This window comes from Vulpes lagopus, chromosome 13, assembly GCF_018345385.1.
Source record: "Vulpes lagopus strain Blue_001 chromosome 13, ASM1834538v1, whole genome shotgun sequence".
Lineage (NCBI taxonomy): Eukaryota > Metazoa > Chordata > Mammalia > Carnivora > Canidae > Vulpes > Vulpes lagopus.
In genome coordinates this window covers 3,281,851-3,301,004 of record NC_054836.1, presented here as the reverse complement: position 1 = coordinate 3,301,004, position 19,154 = coordinate 3,281,851, and the positions used below count along the sequence as shown (strand labels likewise).

The window sequence follows — 19,154 nt, the reverse complement described above, 5'->3', positions numbered from 1 at the left end:
AGGCCTGGTTTGTAGTTTGCTGCAAATATTAGGAGCTGAGCCACTAGCACTTCCCACCCATGATGGCAAGCCTTGAACCCTTTGTACTCTGGCTGCCAAGAGAATCTGAAAGCAGGGGGCCACTTTCCATCTTAGGAGAAAAACATGTGTTATATGGAAATAGATTTTTCTTTTCCCTTCCTCTCCTCATTCCCAGCCATTTTGAATGCTTTAGACTGAAAGGGAGGAAGACGTGTCCAACAAAGCTGAAGAAGGTGATGGAATTGTCAGAGACTTCCCCTGCCCCATCTATGCAGGCCAGAATGGTTTATTAATGATCCATGGGAAAAGAACAATCATCCTGCTGGCAGCTTCACATGTAATTAACCAGCTTCACAGAGAGCTGGCTGCCTTCTCCAGGTCTGGCATCTGCAGACTGCAGAGCTACCTGACATAGTGACAATGGGTTTCTAGTGAAATCTTCCTACTGGGAAAGGGGCATCCAAAATAGTGACCTAAACCCACTGGGCACTCAGGAAACATAACTGTGATGGCAGTGCTCTTCTGGAAGCCTGACTGTGTACGTGGGCTGACACAAAATCCTCCAACCTCCCTGATGGCAACAACCAGCTCTGGGGAACTGCAAATCCCACTGGTCACCATTAATTGCCTGCTCAGGTAAGTGGCTCCCTCTGCTGGGTAGAGGTCATGGAGCAGGGTAAGCTTCCAGGTGGCCCTGGAAATACTCCCCCAGCCAAAACTCTACCCACAGGAGTTTCGGGAATTGGTTCATGCTGTGCAAGGCAGCGGACTCAAGCTCTCTCCGCCCCTCCGCAGTGCTGAACAACCTTGCCAGGCGTGTGCCAGGGAGCATTTGCTTCTGTGTATTTATGCGTTAGAGAACCAACAAAATTCAAACTACAATACACAAAGAGAAAAGCAGCTAAGTTAACCACGTTTTGCCTCTGTAGTCAGCGCTAACTTCCCTTGTAAGAGCCCTGGGATTGAAAGACTCTTGGTCATCCCACCAGGTGAGTGAAGAAATAAGTATTTGCCATTCAAGATGCAGTTTTAAAAATGAGCTCTTTAGTGCACGGCACCAGAAATGTCATGGATTGTGTTTCCATCACCATTTCCAACAGAGTCAGAGGTATTTCAATGAGGGAGAACAGAACAACCCACAGACACACATGACCTTCCTGTGCTTGTTTCTAGAGTGGAGAAAGAAGCAGATAAAAACTAAAAACTGTCTCCATTCTCCATCCGCTGGTAGATACAGACCCCTTCTAAGTACTAGAGCCCTTCCTTCACCACGACTCAAGCTCGAACCCTAGGCACCCCCAAGTCCCCTAGAGTGAGCCAAAGTTACTACCTGAAGTCTCAAAGGGAATGACAAACATTTGCATGTGCAGCAAAACCAGAGCTAGTTCACAGGTGTCATGGACTTTTTGCTCCCCCAACTCCGTTTACATTCTTTAGGATCATAAAGGAAGGCTGTGCCCTTTAGAAAAAGGGGAGAGGAAGTGCTGGGTAAGGTGGTAGTGTCCATCAACTAATACCATGCTCTCTCTTCTTGAGAGAAGTCTTAGAGACTTAGTCTTAGTCTTGAGAATACTGCACGTGTGATGAACCCCTCAAATAAAGCTGTGGAGTTGAAGAACAGGCTCCACAGTCATTTTCTTGCTCCTTACTTGCAGTCTCCTTCCTCACTCAGCTCTGAGTACAGGAGCCAAACACAAACTCATTCTTGTTAAAACAGCCTAAAATTCTCAGCTGCAGCTCAGCAACTAACAGGCAGGAAGAGGTCACTGGTGGCCTGGTAGGAAATAGATAGCTCATGATGAATGAATTGGTACTGCCTGCCATTTTTACTTGCCATCACTTTAATCAATAAGGGAAAAGGTGAATTGCTATTGATCTCTTCAATACCTCTCAACAAAACTGTACAAATTACAGAAACACAAGGGGGAGGGTGAAAGCATCAGAGAGGAAGGACAGATGAAAGAAGTCTAGGCAGGGTGAGAATGCTGCATCTTCCCAGTAGTCTCCACGTCACTGGATGTTAGCCATGGTTGGGTGTATATGTAAATGTTTCACAAAGAGCCCTTCCTCACACCTTGAAGAGCTGGCCACGGAGAGCAGTTTCAGGGCCTCCCTCTCTACTTCATGTGGTTGCTATGCCTCATCAGGGCAACAGGGCAAGTGAAACCATATGGCTTCCCTTGATGCAAGGCTAGAAGTCTGCATGTTGAGAGGTGCTACAGGTCCCAGGGCCTCAGAATTTTTAAAGTTGTCATTTTTGAGTAGTGTCTAGCTGGGCTATCTCTCAACAACTAATATAATTCTGGATGGGAAAACAAGAATCAAAAGCTTTGAAGGCAAACTCCAGCTTTGTCATACTGACCCCCAGCCCTGGGTTAATAGCCAAAAGAAGCCAGACAAGCTGATAAAGTAGAACTGTCCTGCAACATACTTGGATAATAACAAAGACCATGGCTCTAGGAGTTCAAGCCTATCCTTTGAAACATTTTGGGCTGAAAGATACATCATAAAGATCAGAGGTTGGGGCTAAAACGTGAGAATTTTGATCTGAATCCCAGGACAATGACCATGCACAGACACGCAAGATGACATACTGTATGTAATACGGTCTTACCCAGAGAATCAGGAGGCAGTACACATTGTTATGACAGATAGGCATAAACAACTAGTAACAGAAAGATATACATTTAGTGTCTGATTTTCAGGGCTTAGTCCAACCAGCTGGCTATAAGAAAGACTTGTGAGAATCCTTCAGTGCTCTGGGACAGCTTCTGTTTAAGATATAATGCTTATCAGAATCAAAGTCACGTCAAGAAAAGGGCAACGTAACAGACATTTTATGGCAGGGAGAAAAGTGAAAACTGACTAGAGCTAAGCCCATGAGGTAAAAAATGGTCAGATCTCAGAATTTGTCTTCTGTTTCATTAACTGGGTCTAATTATTCAGATGCAGGTGAGAAGAAAAAAAGCAACCACAGGTCGCTTTTCAGGTCACACAGTGGCTTCAGCTTGTATGTGATGATTCGCCTTCTACCTAGGTGGGAAGAACTAGGGCTCCTTGGATCCTCTGCACCATGCCTTAGTAATCACCTTTCAGCTCTCTCTCCAGGCAGAACAGGGCTGAATGCTCCTGTTCTGCAGATGGTGAAACCAAGAAGGCTGTCACATATCAAATATGAAAGAGAAACCCAACCTTTAAAACCCGTACGTGAAAAGAGTGCAAGCCCTTCAGGATGCTCTTGGTGCTCTTGCTTAAATGATTCTCCAGAGACAATGACTCAGGGTGTAATTGTGTAATTCCGAAATCAGTGAAAACCCAGTTTGCCAGTCCCCTCACCTTCCTCCCACAAATACCTGAAGGGCCAAACATAGGGCAAAATAAAATGCAAATTACAAAGCTGCTGATGTGGTTAGAGTGGAAGTGCTGATATTAGAAGGAAGTGGTTAAGTGTACCCTGGGTGTTTGGAAATGGCCACGTCTGCAGCCCTGTAAGCTGATGAAGGATGAGCTCCGGCTGTCTCTGCCAGGCAGACAGAGAGATTGGTCCTACACTCAGGAGGTGGGAGCATGGCAGTGAGAGGGCATGAAGATGAGAAACACTATTTAGCAAACACCAGTACCCTCCTACACGGAATCTTCCAATTACGAAAGTGACCCTATTCTAAAATTACCACGTGGCAAGTGGCCAGGCCAAAAATCCATATCCAATCAGTGGTAATGGACTATTTGTTGAATTTCCTCATATAGGGTTGCAGCACTGCTATAAAAATCTTGGGTCAGTAGTTTTAGATTTATTTAACCAGAGAGGTACCAGCATCCTAGAATTGCCAGCACTGGAGAAACCTGTGCAGGCTGCTGGTAGTGGTGGAGGGACCTAATGGGTTTTACTTGCATAATCTTCCCCTTTGAGCTGTATATTCAATGCCAAGACACTCTTCTGGTACCATTTGATAGGAATTCACTGCATCGAGAGAAGGCAAAGAGGGAGGCATTACGCTAACCTGGAAAGAAAAATGGTACAGTGAAGCTGTTTCCAATTCAACTTTTCACTACTGGCTCAATAGATAGCTTTTGTTCTTCCTGCAGTGACTATCCCAAAAGATTCATCTAGGGTCCTTTTCTTGTCTCTTTCTATCCTGGTTAACACCTAGATCTTTCTTTAGAGCTCGTGCCTGGCACTCCACTATTCTCCAATCCTCAAATTTAATACAGATCAAAGATAAACCTATGACAATCTTAGACTGCTGTGGCCAGGCTAAGGTGGCATGGGGCCAAAAAAGAGCAAATGCTATTCCAGAGGATAAGGAAGCCTGGGCCATTTAGGACCTAGATAGGTCATCCCTATATCCGTGATTTTCAAGTCACAGGGACACCAAGAAATAAGCAAGGTCAGAAGTCCTGTGTAAATGGAAAGAAAGCATGGAGAACCCTGAGGATTGGCAGATCATCCTCCAAATACTCATATGGCAGTTCGACTGAATGGCAAATATACCCAAGCCATTATTTCTTAGATGTCTATGAAGAATCTGTAGAATCTTGGCTCTTGGTGAGGGTTGGCCTTACCTCTCCAAAGTCTAGAAGAGGCTCTGTGCACAGGTTAGGACTCTGTGGCCATTACCCTCCAGACCTTCACTTTTCCACTGAATGTGACACTGCCTAGAAAGATGAGATTCTAACATGTAGGACCATGTGGAAGCACAGGCAAAAAGACCCTGTTTCTGGGACGCTTGGGTGGCTCAGCGGTTTGGCGCCTGCCTTTTGCTCAGGGCGTGATCCCGGAGTCCTGGAATCGAGTCCCCGCATCAGGCTCTCTGCATGGAGCCTGCTTCTCCCTCTGCCTATGTCTCTGCCTCTCTCTCTCTCTCTGTGTCTCTCATGAATAAATAAACAATCTTAAAAAAAGACCCTGTTTCTTCAGAGAAAAGGGACTGGATAACCCCTGATGGTATTTAGACTACCCTCTGAGAACTTAAACCAAGAATGGCAAATAGGTATCAAAGTGCCAAATTCACTCAACTGGTAGAAGCTCCTAGGAGTCCTGTTTTAAGAAGATTCTGAGCCCTAAGCCAAAACAGTGCTGTGACTGTAAACATGTGCCATGGGTGCTAGATGCGGGGAGCACACATATTTGCCATCACTGGCTTAGACAGGACTGGTGTGTGAAGAGCATTGGTGAGGACTAACCATTGTTCTTTGTTGATTCTAATATGAATGCTGCTCCCAACACATATGCTGATGACCAGCCTACCTCCCTACTTGGTATCACAGTTTGTCCGTACTGAGGTTCTAGTCCTAGATTTTAGCTAACGTCTGAGGGAAGAATTTTCATTCATAATAAAAATGACACAAGCTGTTGTTCGCCGAGTGTTTACTATTTAACAGGGCACCACTGCTGGGAATTTTACATATATACATGATTTCCACAATAACCCTAGAGAGAAGGTACCCTTTGCTGCAGGTGAAGGAGTTAGGTTTAGCAGGACTGCTGCCCTGTGCAACTCTAGGAGCACCATTCTATTGAATTCCATTATGCACTGAGACGGTCCTGGATTTAGAAAGATTAAGGATCATGTCCAAGGTCATTCAGTGAATGGTGAAGCCAGAACAAGAACATAGGTCTGACTCTGAACACATTACTAATGGAGTTTTTAAAAAACGTCCCTAAATGTTTGAGGTATTGGTCTAAGGATGAACTTATCCTTCCTGAATAAGTGACACATGTTGTTTAGACCCGGTTAGGGTATCTGCTGTTAATTCTCAAGCCTGCTCATAATCTTATTTCATGCACCACAGCATTTCATAACAGACCATTGGTCACTTTCATTTTCAAAACCCATTTAAAGTTCAGCTGACCAGAAACTGTCACAGGTGGAGTGGCAAGTGGGAAGTTCATCAATAAAGCCAGATTTGGAACACAGAGAATCTTGTCTAGTCGTTGGCAACAGACACAGGGAGTGAGCATGCTAATGGCAAGAAGAGGGCAGGGTTAAGGTTGGCTCATGCTCTAGAACAGTCACTATTATGTCCTTGGAGGAGTCACACGTGAAACACCTGAATGTTAGTATTACCTGAAGAGCAAATGAAATGTACAATCTTTATTCTTTGCTGGCAGCTCTGGCAGCCTTGCTATTATATATTAAGGGCTTCGTTCTAAAAAGATATCTGTTGAATTATGTAATTCCAAGGAGAAGATATGAACATTCAGGCAGTGGGTGTGTCTGGTAATGGTTAGGACAAACTGAAAAGTGAGATATGATGCCTAAAGACCCCCAAACATGACAGCATGAAAGCTCACACTCCATTTTACATGGGTGCTGCCAATGTCTTGGGGTCCTGTGTGAAGCTCTTCTGGAAACAAGAGAATGGGGCAAGTCTGCATGAGGTCATCTTTAGTGTGTAAAGCAAGTATCATCTGCTAGTCAGAAGATATGAAATAAAGAACTGTTTTCCAAATTAGGCTCCCAGAAGGAAACGGACAGACTTCACAAATAAGGGACTTCATCTGAAAAAAATCTGGAGCTGCTTTTCTCTTCTATTCTATTCTGGATATTAGCTTCTTTTCTCCCCATTTTTCTTTTTTAAAGAGAATCCTTACCAAAGCTCAAGAAGCAGTGAATATTCAGGATGACTGAAGAGGTAGGAAAAACCAGGCATTATTACTAGGGGCACCTGATAAAACTAAATCAAATAAATGGGGGCAGCCCCGGTGGCTTAGCAGTTTAGCGCGCCTTCAGCCCAGGGTGTAATCCTGGAGACCTGGGATCGAGTCCCATGTCAGGCTCCCTACATGGAGCCTGTTTCTCCCTCTGCCTGTGTCTCTGCGCCTCTCTCTCTGTGTCTCTAATAAACAAACAAATAAATAAATGGCACCCAGCTCTCATAGCCCAATCCTAAACTAGGAGTAGTCCAGAAATTTCTTATTTCTTACCTCTTGATAGAATTTTTCCATTTGTTCTGGGTCACAGGCTCTACATAACTATAGAGAAGGCACACCAGGATGCACCTGGCAATAGCTGCTGTCCACAGGGATGGCTCATAAAGAACTCTATGTCAGATAGGCAGACAGTACTGAATACCATAGGTGGCAGGAGTTCTGCTTAGCAAAGCTCTGTCCGAAGGATTTTCATGGTCATGTGTTTATAATGATAATCTTGTAGTGAACCAATAAATGCACTCTCCAATGGCAATCAGTGTCCACTATACTCATTTCCAGGCTTCAATTTAGATGAGGTTCAAAGTACGTACTGTGGACCATTCTAGCAGAAAGATACAAGAGGAAGTAATGTTTGAGCCTTTTTATCTTTACTCTAAGACTGATGTCGGTCAAAAGTAAAGATGGAGAGAAAAAAAAAAATCAGTCCAGGGACCTGCCTCAACATTGCTAAGGACCTACTTATGGAGGAAACAACATCCGCGAGGTCTAAGGCCTATACTTTCTATTTCCTTCTACTGGTAGGAACAAATTGAACTGGCAGAGGAAACATTAGTGTCTCTGAAGGAAGAGTTCATAGTAGTAAGGACCAATTCCCCAGGGAAAGGAAGAATCCCTCTGCTGAAAAGGATTTTCTTCCTTGAGATGGGATTACATCCTTGAGACCTTCCTACATGTCCCCAAGGAGGCCAAATCCCTTGTGGCCATAAACCTTATTCTACCTTATTCTGTCCCCAGTCCCAACAGGCAGGCTGGGATGTGAACACTAGTCTTGAGAGGGCAGTGAGGCCTATCAAACTTTACCAGTCAGCCTGTATGACATAATTATAGGTAATAGGCTCTTGGCCAAGCCAATGAAAAATTAGGCCCAGGAGCTATTTCAGAAGAATGGATGCAATTCTATGCTTGACTGGCTATGAAAGTTCCAAGCAGAACAGGGAAACAGACAACAGCTTAAGCTGAGCCAGCAGCTTTGCAGAGAGGAATCCCACTGGAGCCAGCACACTATCGGCACCTATCAGCATATGCTGCTGAACTAGCTTAGGGAAGGCTATTGGTGACTGTCTACACCTGGGGAGTTTAAAAGCTGACGGGAGACTTAGCAGCCAGGGGAAGGAAAAAACGGGGTGACCTGACAGTATCTTCCATTCTTCATTTTTACCTCACCTCTAAATGAAATGATGCCGTTTTCATTTAGGCGTTGGAATGGGAATTGAGGACCTTCCTTCTAGGGCTTTTAGAGATACTTGGCAAGAGCCAATAGCCCAGAAAGGAAGGAGCTATAAGTAGGCCAGTAACAGCCTAGTTACCTGCCTAGTTCACATGGTGCTTACAGCCTATCACTGAACAAGAAATGGTTGACTTGAACTTCAAAATAAACCCTCTGATCCACAAAAGCAAAGGACAGGAAATACACCATGGGGTGAAAGAGAGGAATAGCATACTAGGAGAATGATGAAGGGATACTAATGATTTCTATTTGAATACTAGAAGTTTTTCAAAAACACACATCATAATCTCATTACCTTTAAGTATCTTGGTTGGAGAGCTGGGGAGACCCAGGGATGTCAGAGTCCCAGAGTGATAGCAGAGTCAGGTCTTGATAATGTACTTTTTCAATGAGAAGCGCCTGAGTTAGCAGCTGTGTGTCTGGCTTCAATACTCCAGTCTTCCTCCCTGACCCACAAATGCTGAGCTTAGAGAGCCTTCCCAAAGTACTACAAGGAACAACAAAATAACAGGCCTTCTTCCCAATCTCTAGAGTTAGGTCACAGGGAACCAAGTAGTAGACTTAATGAATGTCAATCTATTAATTATCTCTCAGACACTAGGTGAAGTACAAAGAACACAAGGACAAGAGCATGCATGGATCCTGTCCTTGAGAAGCTTATGATCTAGGGGGGAGGCTGACCCACAGATCCCTTCAATGATATTGGTCAGTGCATGACAGATGTGTGCACAGGACACTACAGGGACCAAAGGAAGGGCATCTCTCTCAGTCTGGGTGATCAAGAAAAGCCTTCTCAGAAAAGGAGTTGTATCTTAAAAGGACAGGTAGGAATAAGAAAGCAAAGAGAGGGTGGTTGATATACTGGGTGGGGAGCCTGGGTTGACCTAAAGAATGAGGTGAAATGGAATGGTAAAAATGGGGAACTGGGAGTATAATAAGGTGAGTGAAATGAGTAATGGTGAAATATGAAGCTGGAGAAGTAATCAAGGATATATGTAAACTAATAAATCAGACTTTAGCCCAGGGACAATGGGGAGTAATATATATATACATATATATATTTATATATATATATTTTAAAGTTTATTTATTCATGACAGAGAAAGAAGGGGGGGGGGGCAGAGACACAGGAAGAGGGGGAAGATGGAGAAGAAAGCTCCTCACAAGGAGCCTGATGTGGGACTCGATTCTGGAACCTGGGCCCTCAGCTGAAGGCAAATGTAAATCCCTCAGCTCCCTCAAGTCTTATGAGCATCCAGAATCACACTCAGTGGTTCCTTACTGGATATGAACTCTCAGTTTATTTGCTGGACCTTTAGGGAAGTCCTCTACAAATTAATTAGGTCCTGATATTTGAGGGTTGAGAAAGGGTATATACTGTTAAAAGAATGACCACATTCTAATAGAAAAATTGGCAAAATTTAGGGAAGAAGCATCTGATTTGGAATGCATTTGGGTTTGGTATTTGTGCTACAACAAACTCTGAATAGAGGCAGGTCACCATCCATCTCAGTTTCCTGAACTGTGAAACTGGGATATTTCCTGTGTAGGTATGAGATTAAAATGAAATGAAAGCACTTTTACAGTAGAAAATACTGTATAAATGGAAAGTGTGATCATTATTAAGACAGGAGGTCCTTACCTGAGCTCCCTTCAAACAAAATAGCCTTTAATGGAAAACTAACTGAAAGACCACTGGGAGGGGCTGAACCATCAAGAGTGTGTGGGGAGGTAAGAGAAAAGCCTTAGCCTCCAAAAGCCCTCAACACCTCATGGAGTAGGAGAGTGGCTGAGAAAGGTGACCTTACTGCATTCCCTTTTACCTGGGCAGTGGCAGAGATGTAGAATAGGGTGTTCTTTGGCAATAAGGGAAATGTTGGTAGAGAGCTGGCTTGCCTTTCCAGCAGGTTATTATTTATGGCTCAGCGAGGGTTACAGAACCAAGGGAGATTCTAAGAGCAGTGTTTCACTGGCTTTATGGGCACTAGGTTTCCTTTACCTTTCTGGGTTTCCCCATGGCTTGAAATATCCTTATTGCTTTGATCCAGAGATCTAACTGTGCTACTGTCCCTCCTCCCATATGCCTCCTGGACAGGGAAGGGACCTGCCAGCTGGGAACAGCAAGGGTGAGAGCATATACCACAGCACTTTGGGGAAACGGGGGGCAACAGTTTCAATGGTAAACTGCTTAGACTGTTTATTATCTTTTTCAGACATGATGCAGCACACTTGGTGCTATAAAAAAACCCCAAAAAACCCAAGAAACCATCTCTTTTATGCTAAGGTTTCTCTTCCAAACTTCTCTCCATAAATACACACCAATATTCATTGCCAAGTCCATAGTCCTCTGAAACGTAAAGACATGTTCTTCAGACACCAAGAGTTGCTTGTGATCTTTTGTGCATCTTTGTTTTTTTAAAAAAGCAGGGGGTAGTGGGAGAGAGGGGATCCAGATTATGCCCTGGCCATGGCAGCCTGCAGCAGGAGCTCACTTGGGGAGGGGGGGGTGGCAGGCAAGCGGGCAGCCTCCCTTTTGATGCCAGCAGGGAAAAGGGAAATAGGTCAGGGCAGTAGCCAGAGTTTTCAGCTCAGGCTGCCCAGCATGAGGATATTTTCCAGGCAGCAGCAAAGGGTAATTTCTGAGATCTCAAGAGGACAATGGGGTCATTGACAAAGGTCTTGGAAATGATCACCAAACCTCCATACATCCCACCTCCTGCCCTGGGGAAATGTTTACCTCAATATAGCCTGGAACTGTGAAGAGGGTTAATTGTGACACTGATCTCTACTAATACCTTAGAGCCCCTTCTCTAAGAGTGCAGGATTTCCTGACAGCAACCAGAGTGCTGTACAGGCAGCAGCTGGTCAGTGAGTGAGTGCTGGCTAGCTGGCCTTCTGGCAAGGTGTGAAGAGATCCCAGATGACTGCTTTATTCATAGGAAGGCCCTTAAAAGGAAGAAGATGGCTTTGGATTGCTAGATTAATACTTTAGACAGGAATACCAAGTTAGGAAAGAATCATCCAGAGCCACACGATAACTGGAGTACAAAAACTGAGAGTTTGCATATTTAAGTCAGTTATCTACCCATTAGCTAATGTTATCTCTTGCCACTACTTCTGGGAAGATGCTAGCAATGGGCACAGTTCCCCATCTGGGAAGCTACACCAGATCTTCCTGTTCTTGGCAGTGCGGCAGAGAACTGCCTGAATGAGGCAGCTGTATTGCGGGAGGAGGGCCCACAAGGGGGGATTGCAAGTTCATGCCATCCAGGGGGACACAGAACTCATATAGCTCACAGTCACAGCAACAGCAATGGACACAATGATCTCACTCTGCGTGGCCCAGAAGTAGTCCAGCCTCAAAGGCAGGGGCATAAGAGCAAATTGTCATTTTCAGGGCTACAAGCTATTTAAACCAACCCACTCAGCATATACCTACTGTACAGCAAGGGTCAGCAAACTTCTTGTGATAAAAAGACAGATAAGTAAGTATTTTAGGTTTTGCCAGCCTTACAGCCTGTCGTAACCATTTAACTCTGCTGTTAGAATATAAAGGCAGCCATACCCGTAGTTCATAAAACAATTAGTATGGCAGTATTTCTTTCTTTTTCTTTAGTATGGCGTGTTTCAACAAAACTTTATTCACAAACACTGGCAGTAGGCCATATCTGCCCACCCCTGTTACATACTGAGTCAGAGTGGGAAGAACTGCTGAGCTAATTGGATTTCCTTCGAGTAAAAAAATAAGTATGAAGTCTTTTCAGAGTTCCTTGGCTGCTTTGGCCAAGGCTACAAAGAGCCAGGTAAAAAGCTGGTGTCTAAATTGCTCTTTCTCTTGCCCTGGAGCAAGAATGCCAGAATACTCAAACTCCTGATGTGGAATAGTCCTCTGAGACCCCTAGTTCAGGGAAAGCAACAAAAGACAACTGGGGTGCCTGGGTGGCTTAGCTGGTTAAGCATCTGCCTTCAGCTCAGGTCATGATCCCAGTCAGGGTTCTGGATGGAGCCCTATCTCAGCAGGGGAGTCTGCTTCTCCCCTCCTCCCACCTGTGTGCGAGGTCGCATGCACATGCGTGCTCTCAAATAAATAAATAAGAAGAAATACAATGATACATGAAAGGTGACAGGAAAATGGAGCTGAGTGGTGGCCAGGAATTTCAGTAGTTCCATGCTAGTGTGCTAGTGTCACTATAAAACACATTTAAAGAAAGGAGGGCTATTATGTCTCTGGCATTAGGGACCATCTGAAATGTCAACAAGAGACTTGTGTGATACTCTGGCAGGCTCTACATGAGGCTATGGGATGGAAAGACTATGACTTACAACTCTTTACTCAAAACAGAGAAAGACACAGGCAGCAATTTCTCCTCTGGCTACCCAAAGCCAAGACAATGCAATTCATAAACAGGGAGTCAGGCATCTGTACCCCAGCTGTCTGTCTGCTCCCTAGCAGGGGGGCTAACCTGGGGGCAGTATCCATTATAGTCTCCCCCCCCTTCACATCCTCTTCCAGTCAGTTTACTGGTTCATACATGTGAGTAACTTGATGGAAGCACCACTGTGGGATCACACAGGGGACCCAGGACATGCTGTGAAATCATGAAATCTGTGTACTTCTCTCCTATATGATACTGTAAGTTTCTAGTGACTGGGGAAAGTGGATAGAGGGTAGAGAAATCCTGGTCAAAAATAATATAATAAAAAGAAAAATTTAAAGGGGAGGGATGGGGGTCAAGGACAATCACATCATTATCATAGCTGATTACTTTAGCTAAATCTGATTATCAAGGGAATAGGCACAAGATACAAAAAACCTGTTCAACAGGGGCCATGACAGCAACAGTTCTGCTCTAGAAGAACACCGGAGTGGGGCACAATGGAGGCAGCCCTGAAGGTAAGAGCTACTGGGTGAGAGGTTGTGAATCCACACTCAGACATCCAATTACACAGTAGTTTCTCCTAAGGGTGGGAGGGATCTCTGCATCCGGGAATGCCAAACCATCAGGCTGTTTTAAATCCTTGTGGGGTGAAAGGAAGAGAAAGAACGCCAAGAAAAATGTTCTCCAAGACAATGTACGGAATAAAAATACAGGTAAAAGTTAAGTGAATAAATCTAGAACAAAACAAAAAGTGCTCTTCATTTGTACAGCATTCAGAAAACAGTTTTCATACATGATATGAAGGCAAATGCCCAGGAGAACAGGCTAGAAATGTCCTTTACTAAATAAACTTCCAAATTATCTTGAGTTTAGGCCATACTCCTTTTTCCTCTGGATAAAGACCTTCCAAAACAGGCCAGGAATGCCCGGGTGGATCAGTGGTGGAGCATCTGCCTTTGGCTCAGGGTGTGATCTTGGAGTCCCAAGATCGAGTCCCGAATCAGGCTTCCTGCATGGAGCCTGTCTCCCTCTGCCTGTGTCTCTGCATCTCTCTGTCTCTCTGTGTCTCTCATAAATAAATAAAGTCTTAAAAAAAACAAACAAACAAACCACAGTCAGGCCAAGTAATCATATAAGCAGCTAAGAAAAGGCAGAAAGTTTCTATATCAGGAGACCCCAACTTAGGGCTCTGCAAGATTGGGCCACTACAGCCAAGAATGCTAAATATCAATCTGGATTATACTAAGACCTACAATCTCATGCACATGTTAGGGGCATCAAAGAAGATAAGGAAAAATTTATCTTTTCCCACAATCAAATATCAGCAAACATACAGATAAAGTAAGGTCACAGTAACTAAGAGAGTAAAAGAACTTTGGGCCACTCACTCTGGTCAGTGTTCTCTCTGACCCCCTTTTGCTTTTGGATATCATCAGCGGGCAAGAAACACGAGCAGGTAGAAAAGTGGCTGGGGAAATGAGAGTTGAAAAAGAAAGGGAAAGAAACTTCAGGAGACGTGAAACACGAGGGGGAAAGTGGTGGTGAGAAAAGGGAGGACAACACAGAAGTGGGGAGGGGCAGGAAGTGATGAGAATGTTGCTACTGCAGGTCTCACGGGATCCAAGGAGGGCCTTTCCTCCCTCCATTCAAAGTACAACCACCAAATGAACATCTGTTGCTGCTACCTCTGTGATGTCTTTAAGTCCCAGACCTTGTGTGGACTTACCTGCTTTTTCCAACACAGAACTGCTCTGTAGTTCATTATCCAAAGGCCCACATGGAGGAAATTCTAAAATATCTGTCCCTTCTACCTCATTACCATGCCCCAAATCGCAACAGCTACTGAGAGATAACTGGAGTGTTTGGATTCTTAAAATACTTCTCTAGCAGGGGCCTATCTTTAATTGATAAAAATTCAAGCTACGTTGCACAGTTACAAAATAGAGGGGAGGTGTAAGGCACTTTGCATGCCAATATGAAGATTTCTTCTTCAGAAACATGAATGAATGCATCTTATCAAAACCAAAATAGGGGTCAAGGTGAGACTGAAGAGACAGCCGAGGGGGTAAGCACTCCATTGTACAGATGGCCAACAGAGCTGGCGCAATGCCCAGGAAGCTGCAGTTTGTTTTTGGGAACTGGAACTCATAGCTCTTGAATTAAGAAACTCAGGATTTCTTTTGCCATACCACTTTTCATGAAATGGGAAGGTAAGTGCTAAAGAAATCTTAAAGAGGGATCCCTGGGTGGCGCAGCGGTTTGGCGCCTGCCTTTGGCTCAGGGCGTGATCCTGGAGACCCGGGATCGAATCCCACGTCGGGCTCCCGGTGCATGGAGCCTGCTTCTCCCTCTGCCTGTGTCTCTGCCTCTCTCTCTCTCTGTGACTATCATAAATAAAATAAAAATTAAAAAAAAAAAAAGAAATCTTAAAGAGGTGGCAACCAAAAGCAAATAGTACTGCTCACCCAGAAGTCAAAGAGGTGGTTTTCTACAGGCCAGGGCAGTCCAATGCAGTATCTTGGGCTAGTGTGTTCTCTTGTGCCCCTAGTACCCAATATATTCACTGGTGATTCAAATCAAAATGAGCGATGCTGAAGCTTATGAACACCCCAAAGTCCTCATGTCTGATTGCAAGGATCTACAAAGACCCATGAGCGAGCTAACCTCCTAGACTCTATAATCTTTTAGTTCTGTGCATATTATGATATTGCATGAAAGCTGAAGGGAGCCTATGGGTTTGATGGTAAAAGAAATGAGGACAAAGGCAGATCTAAAATCCTCAGTCTGAGCCTAGCACACACTCCCCCACTGTTCCTTTCTTGTGCCCACCTAGCAGGATGAATGACTGGAATACTCCTGGAAAGAAGATGGATCAGTTGACTATGACTTGATAAAAAATTAGCAGGTAGATGGACACCACAGCAGCTAAGAATCCTGACTCCTGCCTGCAAGAGCCAGCCCAACAGGCAGAAACAGAAATACAATTAAATTAAGTCAGAAAACCCGCTACAGAAAATGCAATTACTCAAAGATACAAATAAATGTTCAAAGAAAATTGGCCTCTGACAGGGTTAGTCAAGCTTCTAAATCCAGCTGGAGGCAGGCAGCTCGGGCTAATTCGCCAAGAAGGAGAACTGCAAAGCTGTAAACCCTCTCTGCGTTAGGACGCTGGCTAGGCGGGCTTGGTGTACACCACGTATCCTGGGTCGCCAATGGTGAGGGGTGACTTAAGGGTGGCTGGTCAATGATGCAGGGCTCAAGGAAGCAGGATGTGGGCAGACACACAACAGATGGCGGATGTGGAAGGCTGAGCACTGAAAAAAGTGACACGCTCATCCCTGACGTGGCAGAAAAACATTAGACCAAGGGAGCCCCATTTTCTCACCCCTCTTCAGACAAGAAGCAATTGTAAAATGTCCCACCTCTCGCTGCAGCACCAGCTCCTTGGTGAAAAGTGTTGCTTCCTCACTGAAAGGCTCTCCCTCCTGCACCAAGCCTGGGAGGTTTCGTGCTCCTCTGGGGCATTCGATGCCTGTGTCAGGAGAGAAGGAGAATTTGTGATGAAAAGGGGCCCAGTAGGCCTAATGCCCCTAACCTTTCCAATAAGGCAGGAGTCAGATCAGAATGCCATCACATCTGAGATAAGGGACCCCAGACGGAAAAACCAACACCACCAGGGCAGCAACAATGGAGAGTAACTCTCAGTGTCAGCACCTGGAAATTATCATGACGACCTAGGGAGTTCCATATAAGACATGCAGGAACACAGGACACCCAGATGCAGGATGCACCCCACCCCCATCTTGTCCTCCTTGCAGTCTCAGAGTCTGTCCTAATGATCACTTACATAAATGGTTCTCTCACCTAAATGATACTGCTACCCCCAGGCATTCTGCCTTCTGAGAGCCATTCCAGTGGACTCTTAGACGTCTTCTCTTTATGATCGGACTTTAACGTCCAATTCAAAGTGTTAACTCAGTGTCATTTTCCCTTCATAAGCTTCCCCCACTGTCCTCTGGCTATATTCTAGATAATAGTACCATCAGTTTTTCATTCAGAATGAGAAACAGAAAAGACAATACTGATCAAAGTACTAGGTGTCTGGAACCAGAGAGACCTGGATTCACATTCTAATTCTGTCACTTATTTGCTTTGTGACCTTAGCCAAGTTACTGAACCACTCAAAGCCTCAGCTGTCCTATTTGTAAAACTCGTCAAATAATATATCTACCTCACTGGGTTGCTGTGTGAACTAGAGGAGATTATGTATGTAAAATACACAGTAGATAGTAGCTTCGCATATGGAGAGGTATAATACATTTTAACTCTTATTGTTTTACATTATTAATATTATTGCCTCATAATGCCTCAGTTGTCTTTCACTCCATACCTAGCCTATAAAAATCTCTGAGGATCCCGTTCTTCACACTTCTTTATATCTGAGGACAGCCTTTTTTTTTTTTTTTTTAATTTATTTATTTGAGAGAGAGGGAACAGAGAGCACAAGTGGGGGTGTGGGAGAGGAAGAAGCAGGCTCATTTCCAGGACCCCAAGATCATGATCTGAGCGAAAGGCAGATGTTTAACCGAGCCACCCAGGTGCCCCTCCAAGGACAGCCTTTTATACAACACACATGCTTACTACCCATATCAGACTGCCTCTTCTTACTCTTTGAGTCAGCCATTCATTTTGCCAATGTATTTATCACTTACAGTGGTCACCAGTGACAGACCATGAAAAATGTCACATTTTGACAACTGAGTTACTTATAAATATTTCAAAAAAAATTCATACTGTAGCTGTAATTTTAAAGCAAAAAGCTGAACTAGAGACACAATAAAAGGAAAGGATCAAAATATGGGGGAGGATGCATTTAATGCCCAAGTCTCTGAAGCACCGCTGGTCTCTCTTGCTGCATAAGGCAGAGTAGCAGGGTGTCTACGCTACTACCAACACCTACCAGGGAGCTTTTGGGCGAAGAGGGGCAACCGCTGCTGGGAGAGAATATATATCTCTATGGATGAAGCTGGGTGGCTGCTCATGTTTCTGGCCACAGCACCTTCAAGGTCATGAAGCTCAGAGGAAAGGGAATAGTTTATACCTTGAGTTTTCAGAAGCTCAAGAACAGAGCCTTTTCTCCGAGCCTCAAGGCTTCACAAAAGGAATACATTACATCAAACGAAACAGCAGAGTGGGAGAGCAGGACAGCAGCTTGGGCTGGTGGCCAGGGCCATTCTCCCACCGATGCAAAGATGGGACAGCCACAGGCCCTGCCCACAGGTAAGAAGATCACCAGGGCTGCCTCATTTTGGGTACTTCAATGCCAGGCTGCATGGGAGAAGTGGAACTTATTTTTGTAAAAGAAAGTAATAAACTCCGAGCCAAAGAGCTTGAGATTAACCTTGAAGAGAAAGATGGAGCTAGAGTAAAACTGAATGAAAGCCCATAATCTCTACAACAACAGCCAAAAACACTTTTCATTTTATATCTCTGCAAACTAAGCAAAAACAGAATTGTCAGGAAAAAATAAAAAATTCTATTGAACTTTTTGGCCACATACCACAAAGCATTGCTGCAAAACAAGAATAATGCTAAAGTAAGTTTCCAGTTTGTTTCCAACCCTTAGCAACCATCTGGGTGGGACTGAGCTGGGTGCTGCTGGTGGGGTGGTTGCAGACTGGGAGCCAGAACTGGGAAAAGGCTGGAACAACTGGGCAGCAGGAATTGGGGGAATGACTGCATAAAAAAGGCAGAGAAGATTTCTGAGACTCTCTGGCTGAGTAGATGTACTCACTCTACTCTGCTGTCATGATCTTGGTAATCAGAAATCTCAAGAAATCTAGAGATCCCAGTAGCTCTCTCTCAATCCTGGGAGACTACAAAGTAATTACATTCAGAAAACAAGATGGCTCAACAAGCCCAGGGAATTAAACAAATCAACCTGAAATGAATTCAGAATGTCTTTCAGGAGAGAGACCCTTGGGCCTGAGGTGACTCAAACCCAAATGCTCCATGCAGACTCAGAGACAAAGGAGGGCCTTTCTTATGTTGCTCCTCCACCTGCCAGCAGCTTCAGTTCTTCAAATGGAGGAAGCAGAAGGAGGTGGTCTCCCTGTTCCTTTTTGAGTGGAAAAATGTAAAAACTTCGCTGCACATTAATTCCTGTCAGACAAGGTGGGCAAGAGAAAGGAGAGGAAATAGAAAGTGCTTGAGAACAGGAGCATCATCTCTGCTTTTCTCATTTGCTACCTTTTCTTCTGGGCTGTCTCTTATTAAAGTAACTCCTTCTTAGTGAGAAACTCAGTCAAAACTGTCACATCTCAGCTCAAGACAGACAGGAAGAAGTTGTATGCTAAAAACACATGCAATGGAAGTAGGAACCTGGGTATTAGTGCTAAGGGGTGCAAAATGAGTATTTATTGAGTACCCTCTACCTATATATAGACATAAAGCCCAAGATCACAAAGCTACTAAGTGGCCTATCTGAACCCTAGATTGTCAGATGCTAAAGCCACTGAGAAAAAGTCCAGTTTTGGAGTTCAACAACACTGTAAATTAGAGGGCTTTATAAGCTATAATGGAGACTAGGTAG

At 44.4% G+C, this 19,154-nt stretch overlaps 1 protein-coding gene across 1 annotated transcript in view; it reads right to left on the bottom strand.

Moving 5' to 3' along the window:
- The window catches only part of SND1 (staphylococcal nuclease and tudor domain containing 1), a 420,936-nt gene that overhangs the window by 83,037 nt on the left and 318,745 nt on the right, over positions 1-19,154 (bottom strand). The window contains exon 16 of the mRNA XM_041727934.1: positions 15,985-16,094. Coding sequence (XP_041583868.1) covers positions 15,985-16,094 — 110 coding nt within the window. The remainder of the gene's footprint in view (positions 1-15,984; positions 16,095-19,154) is intronic.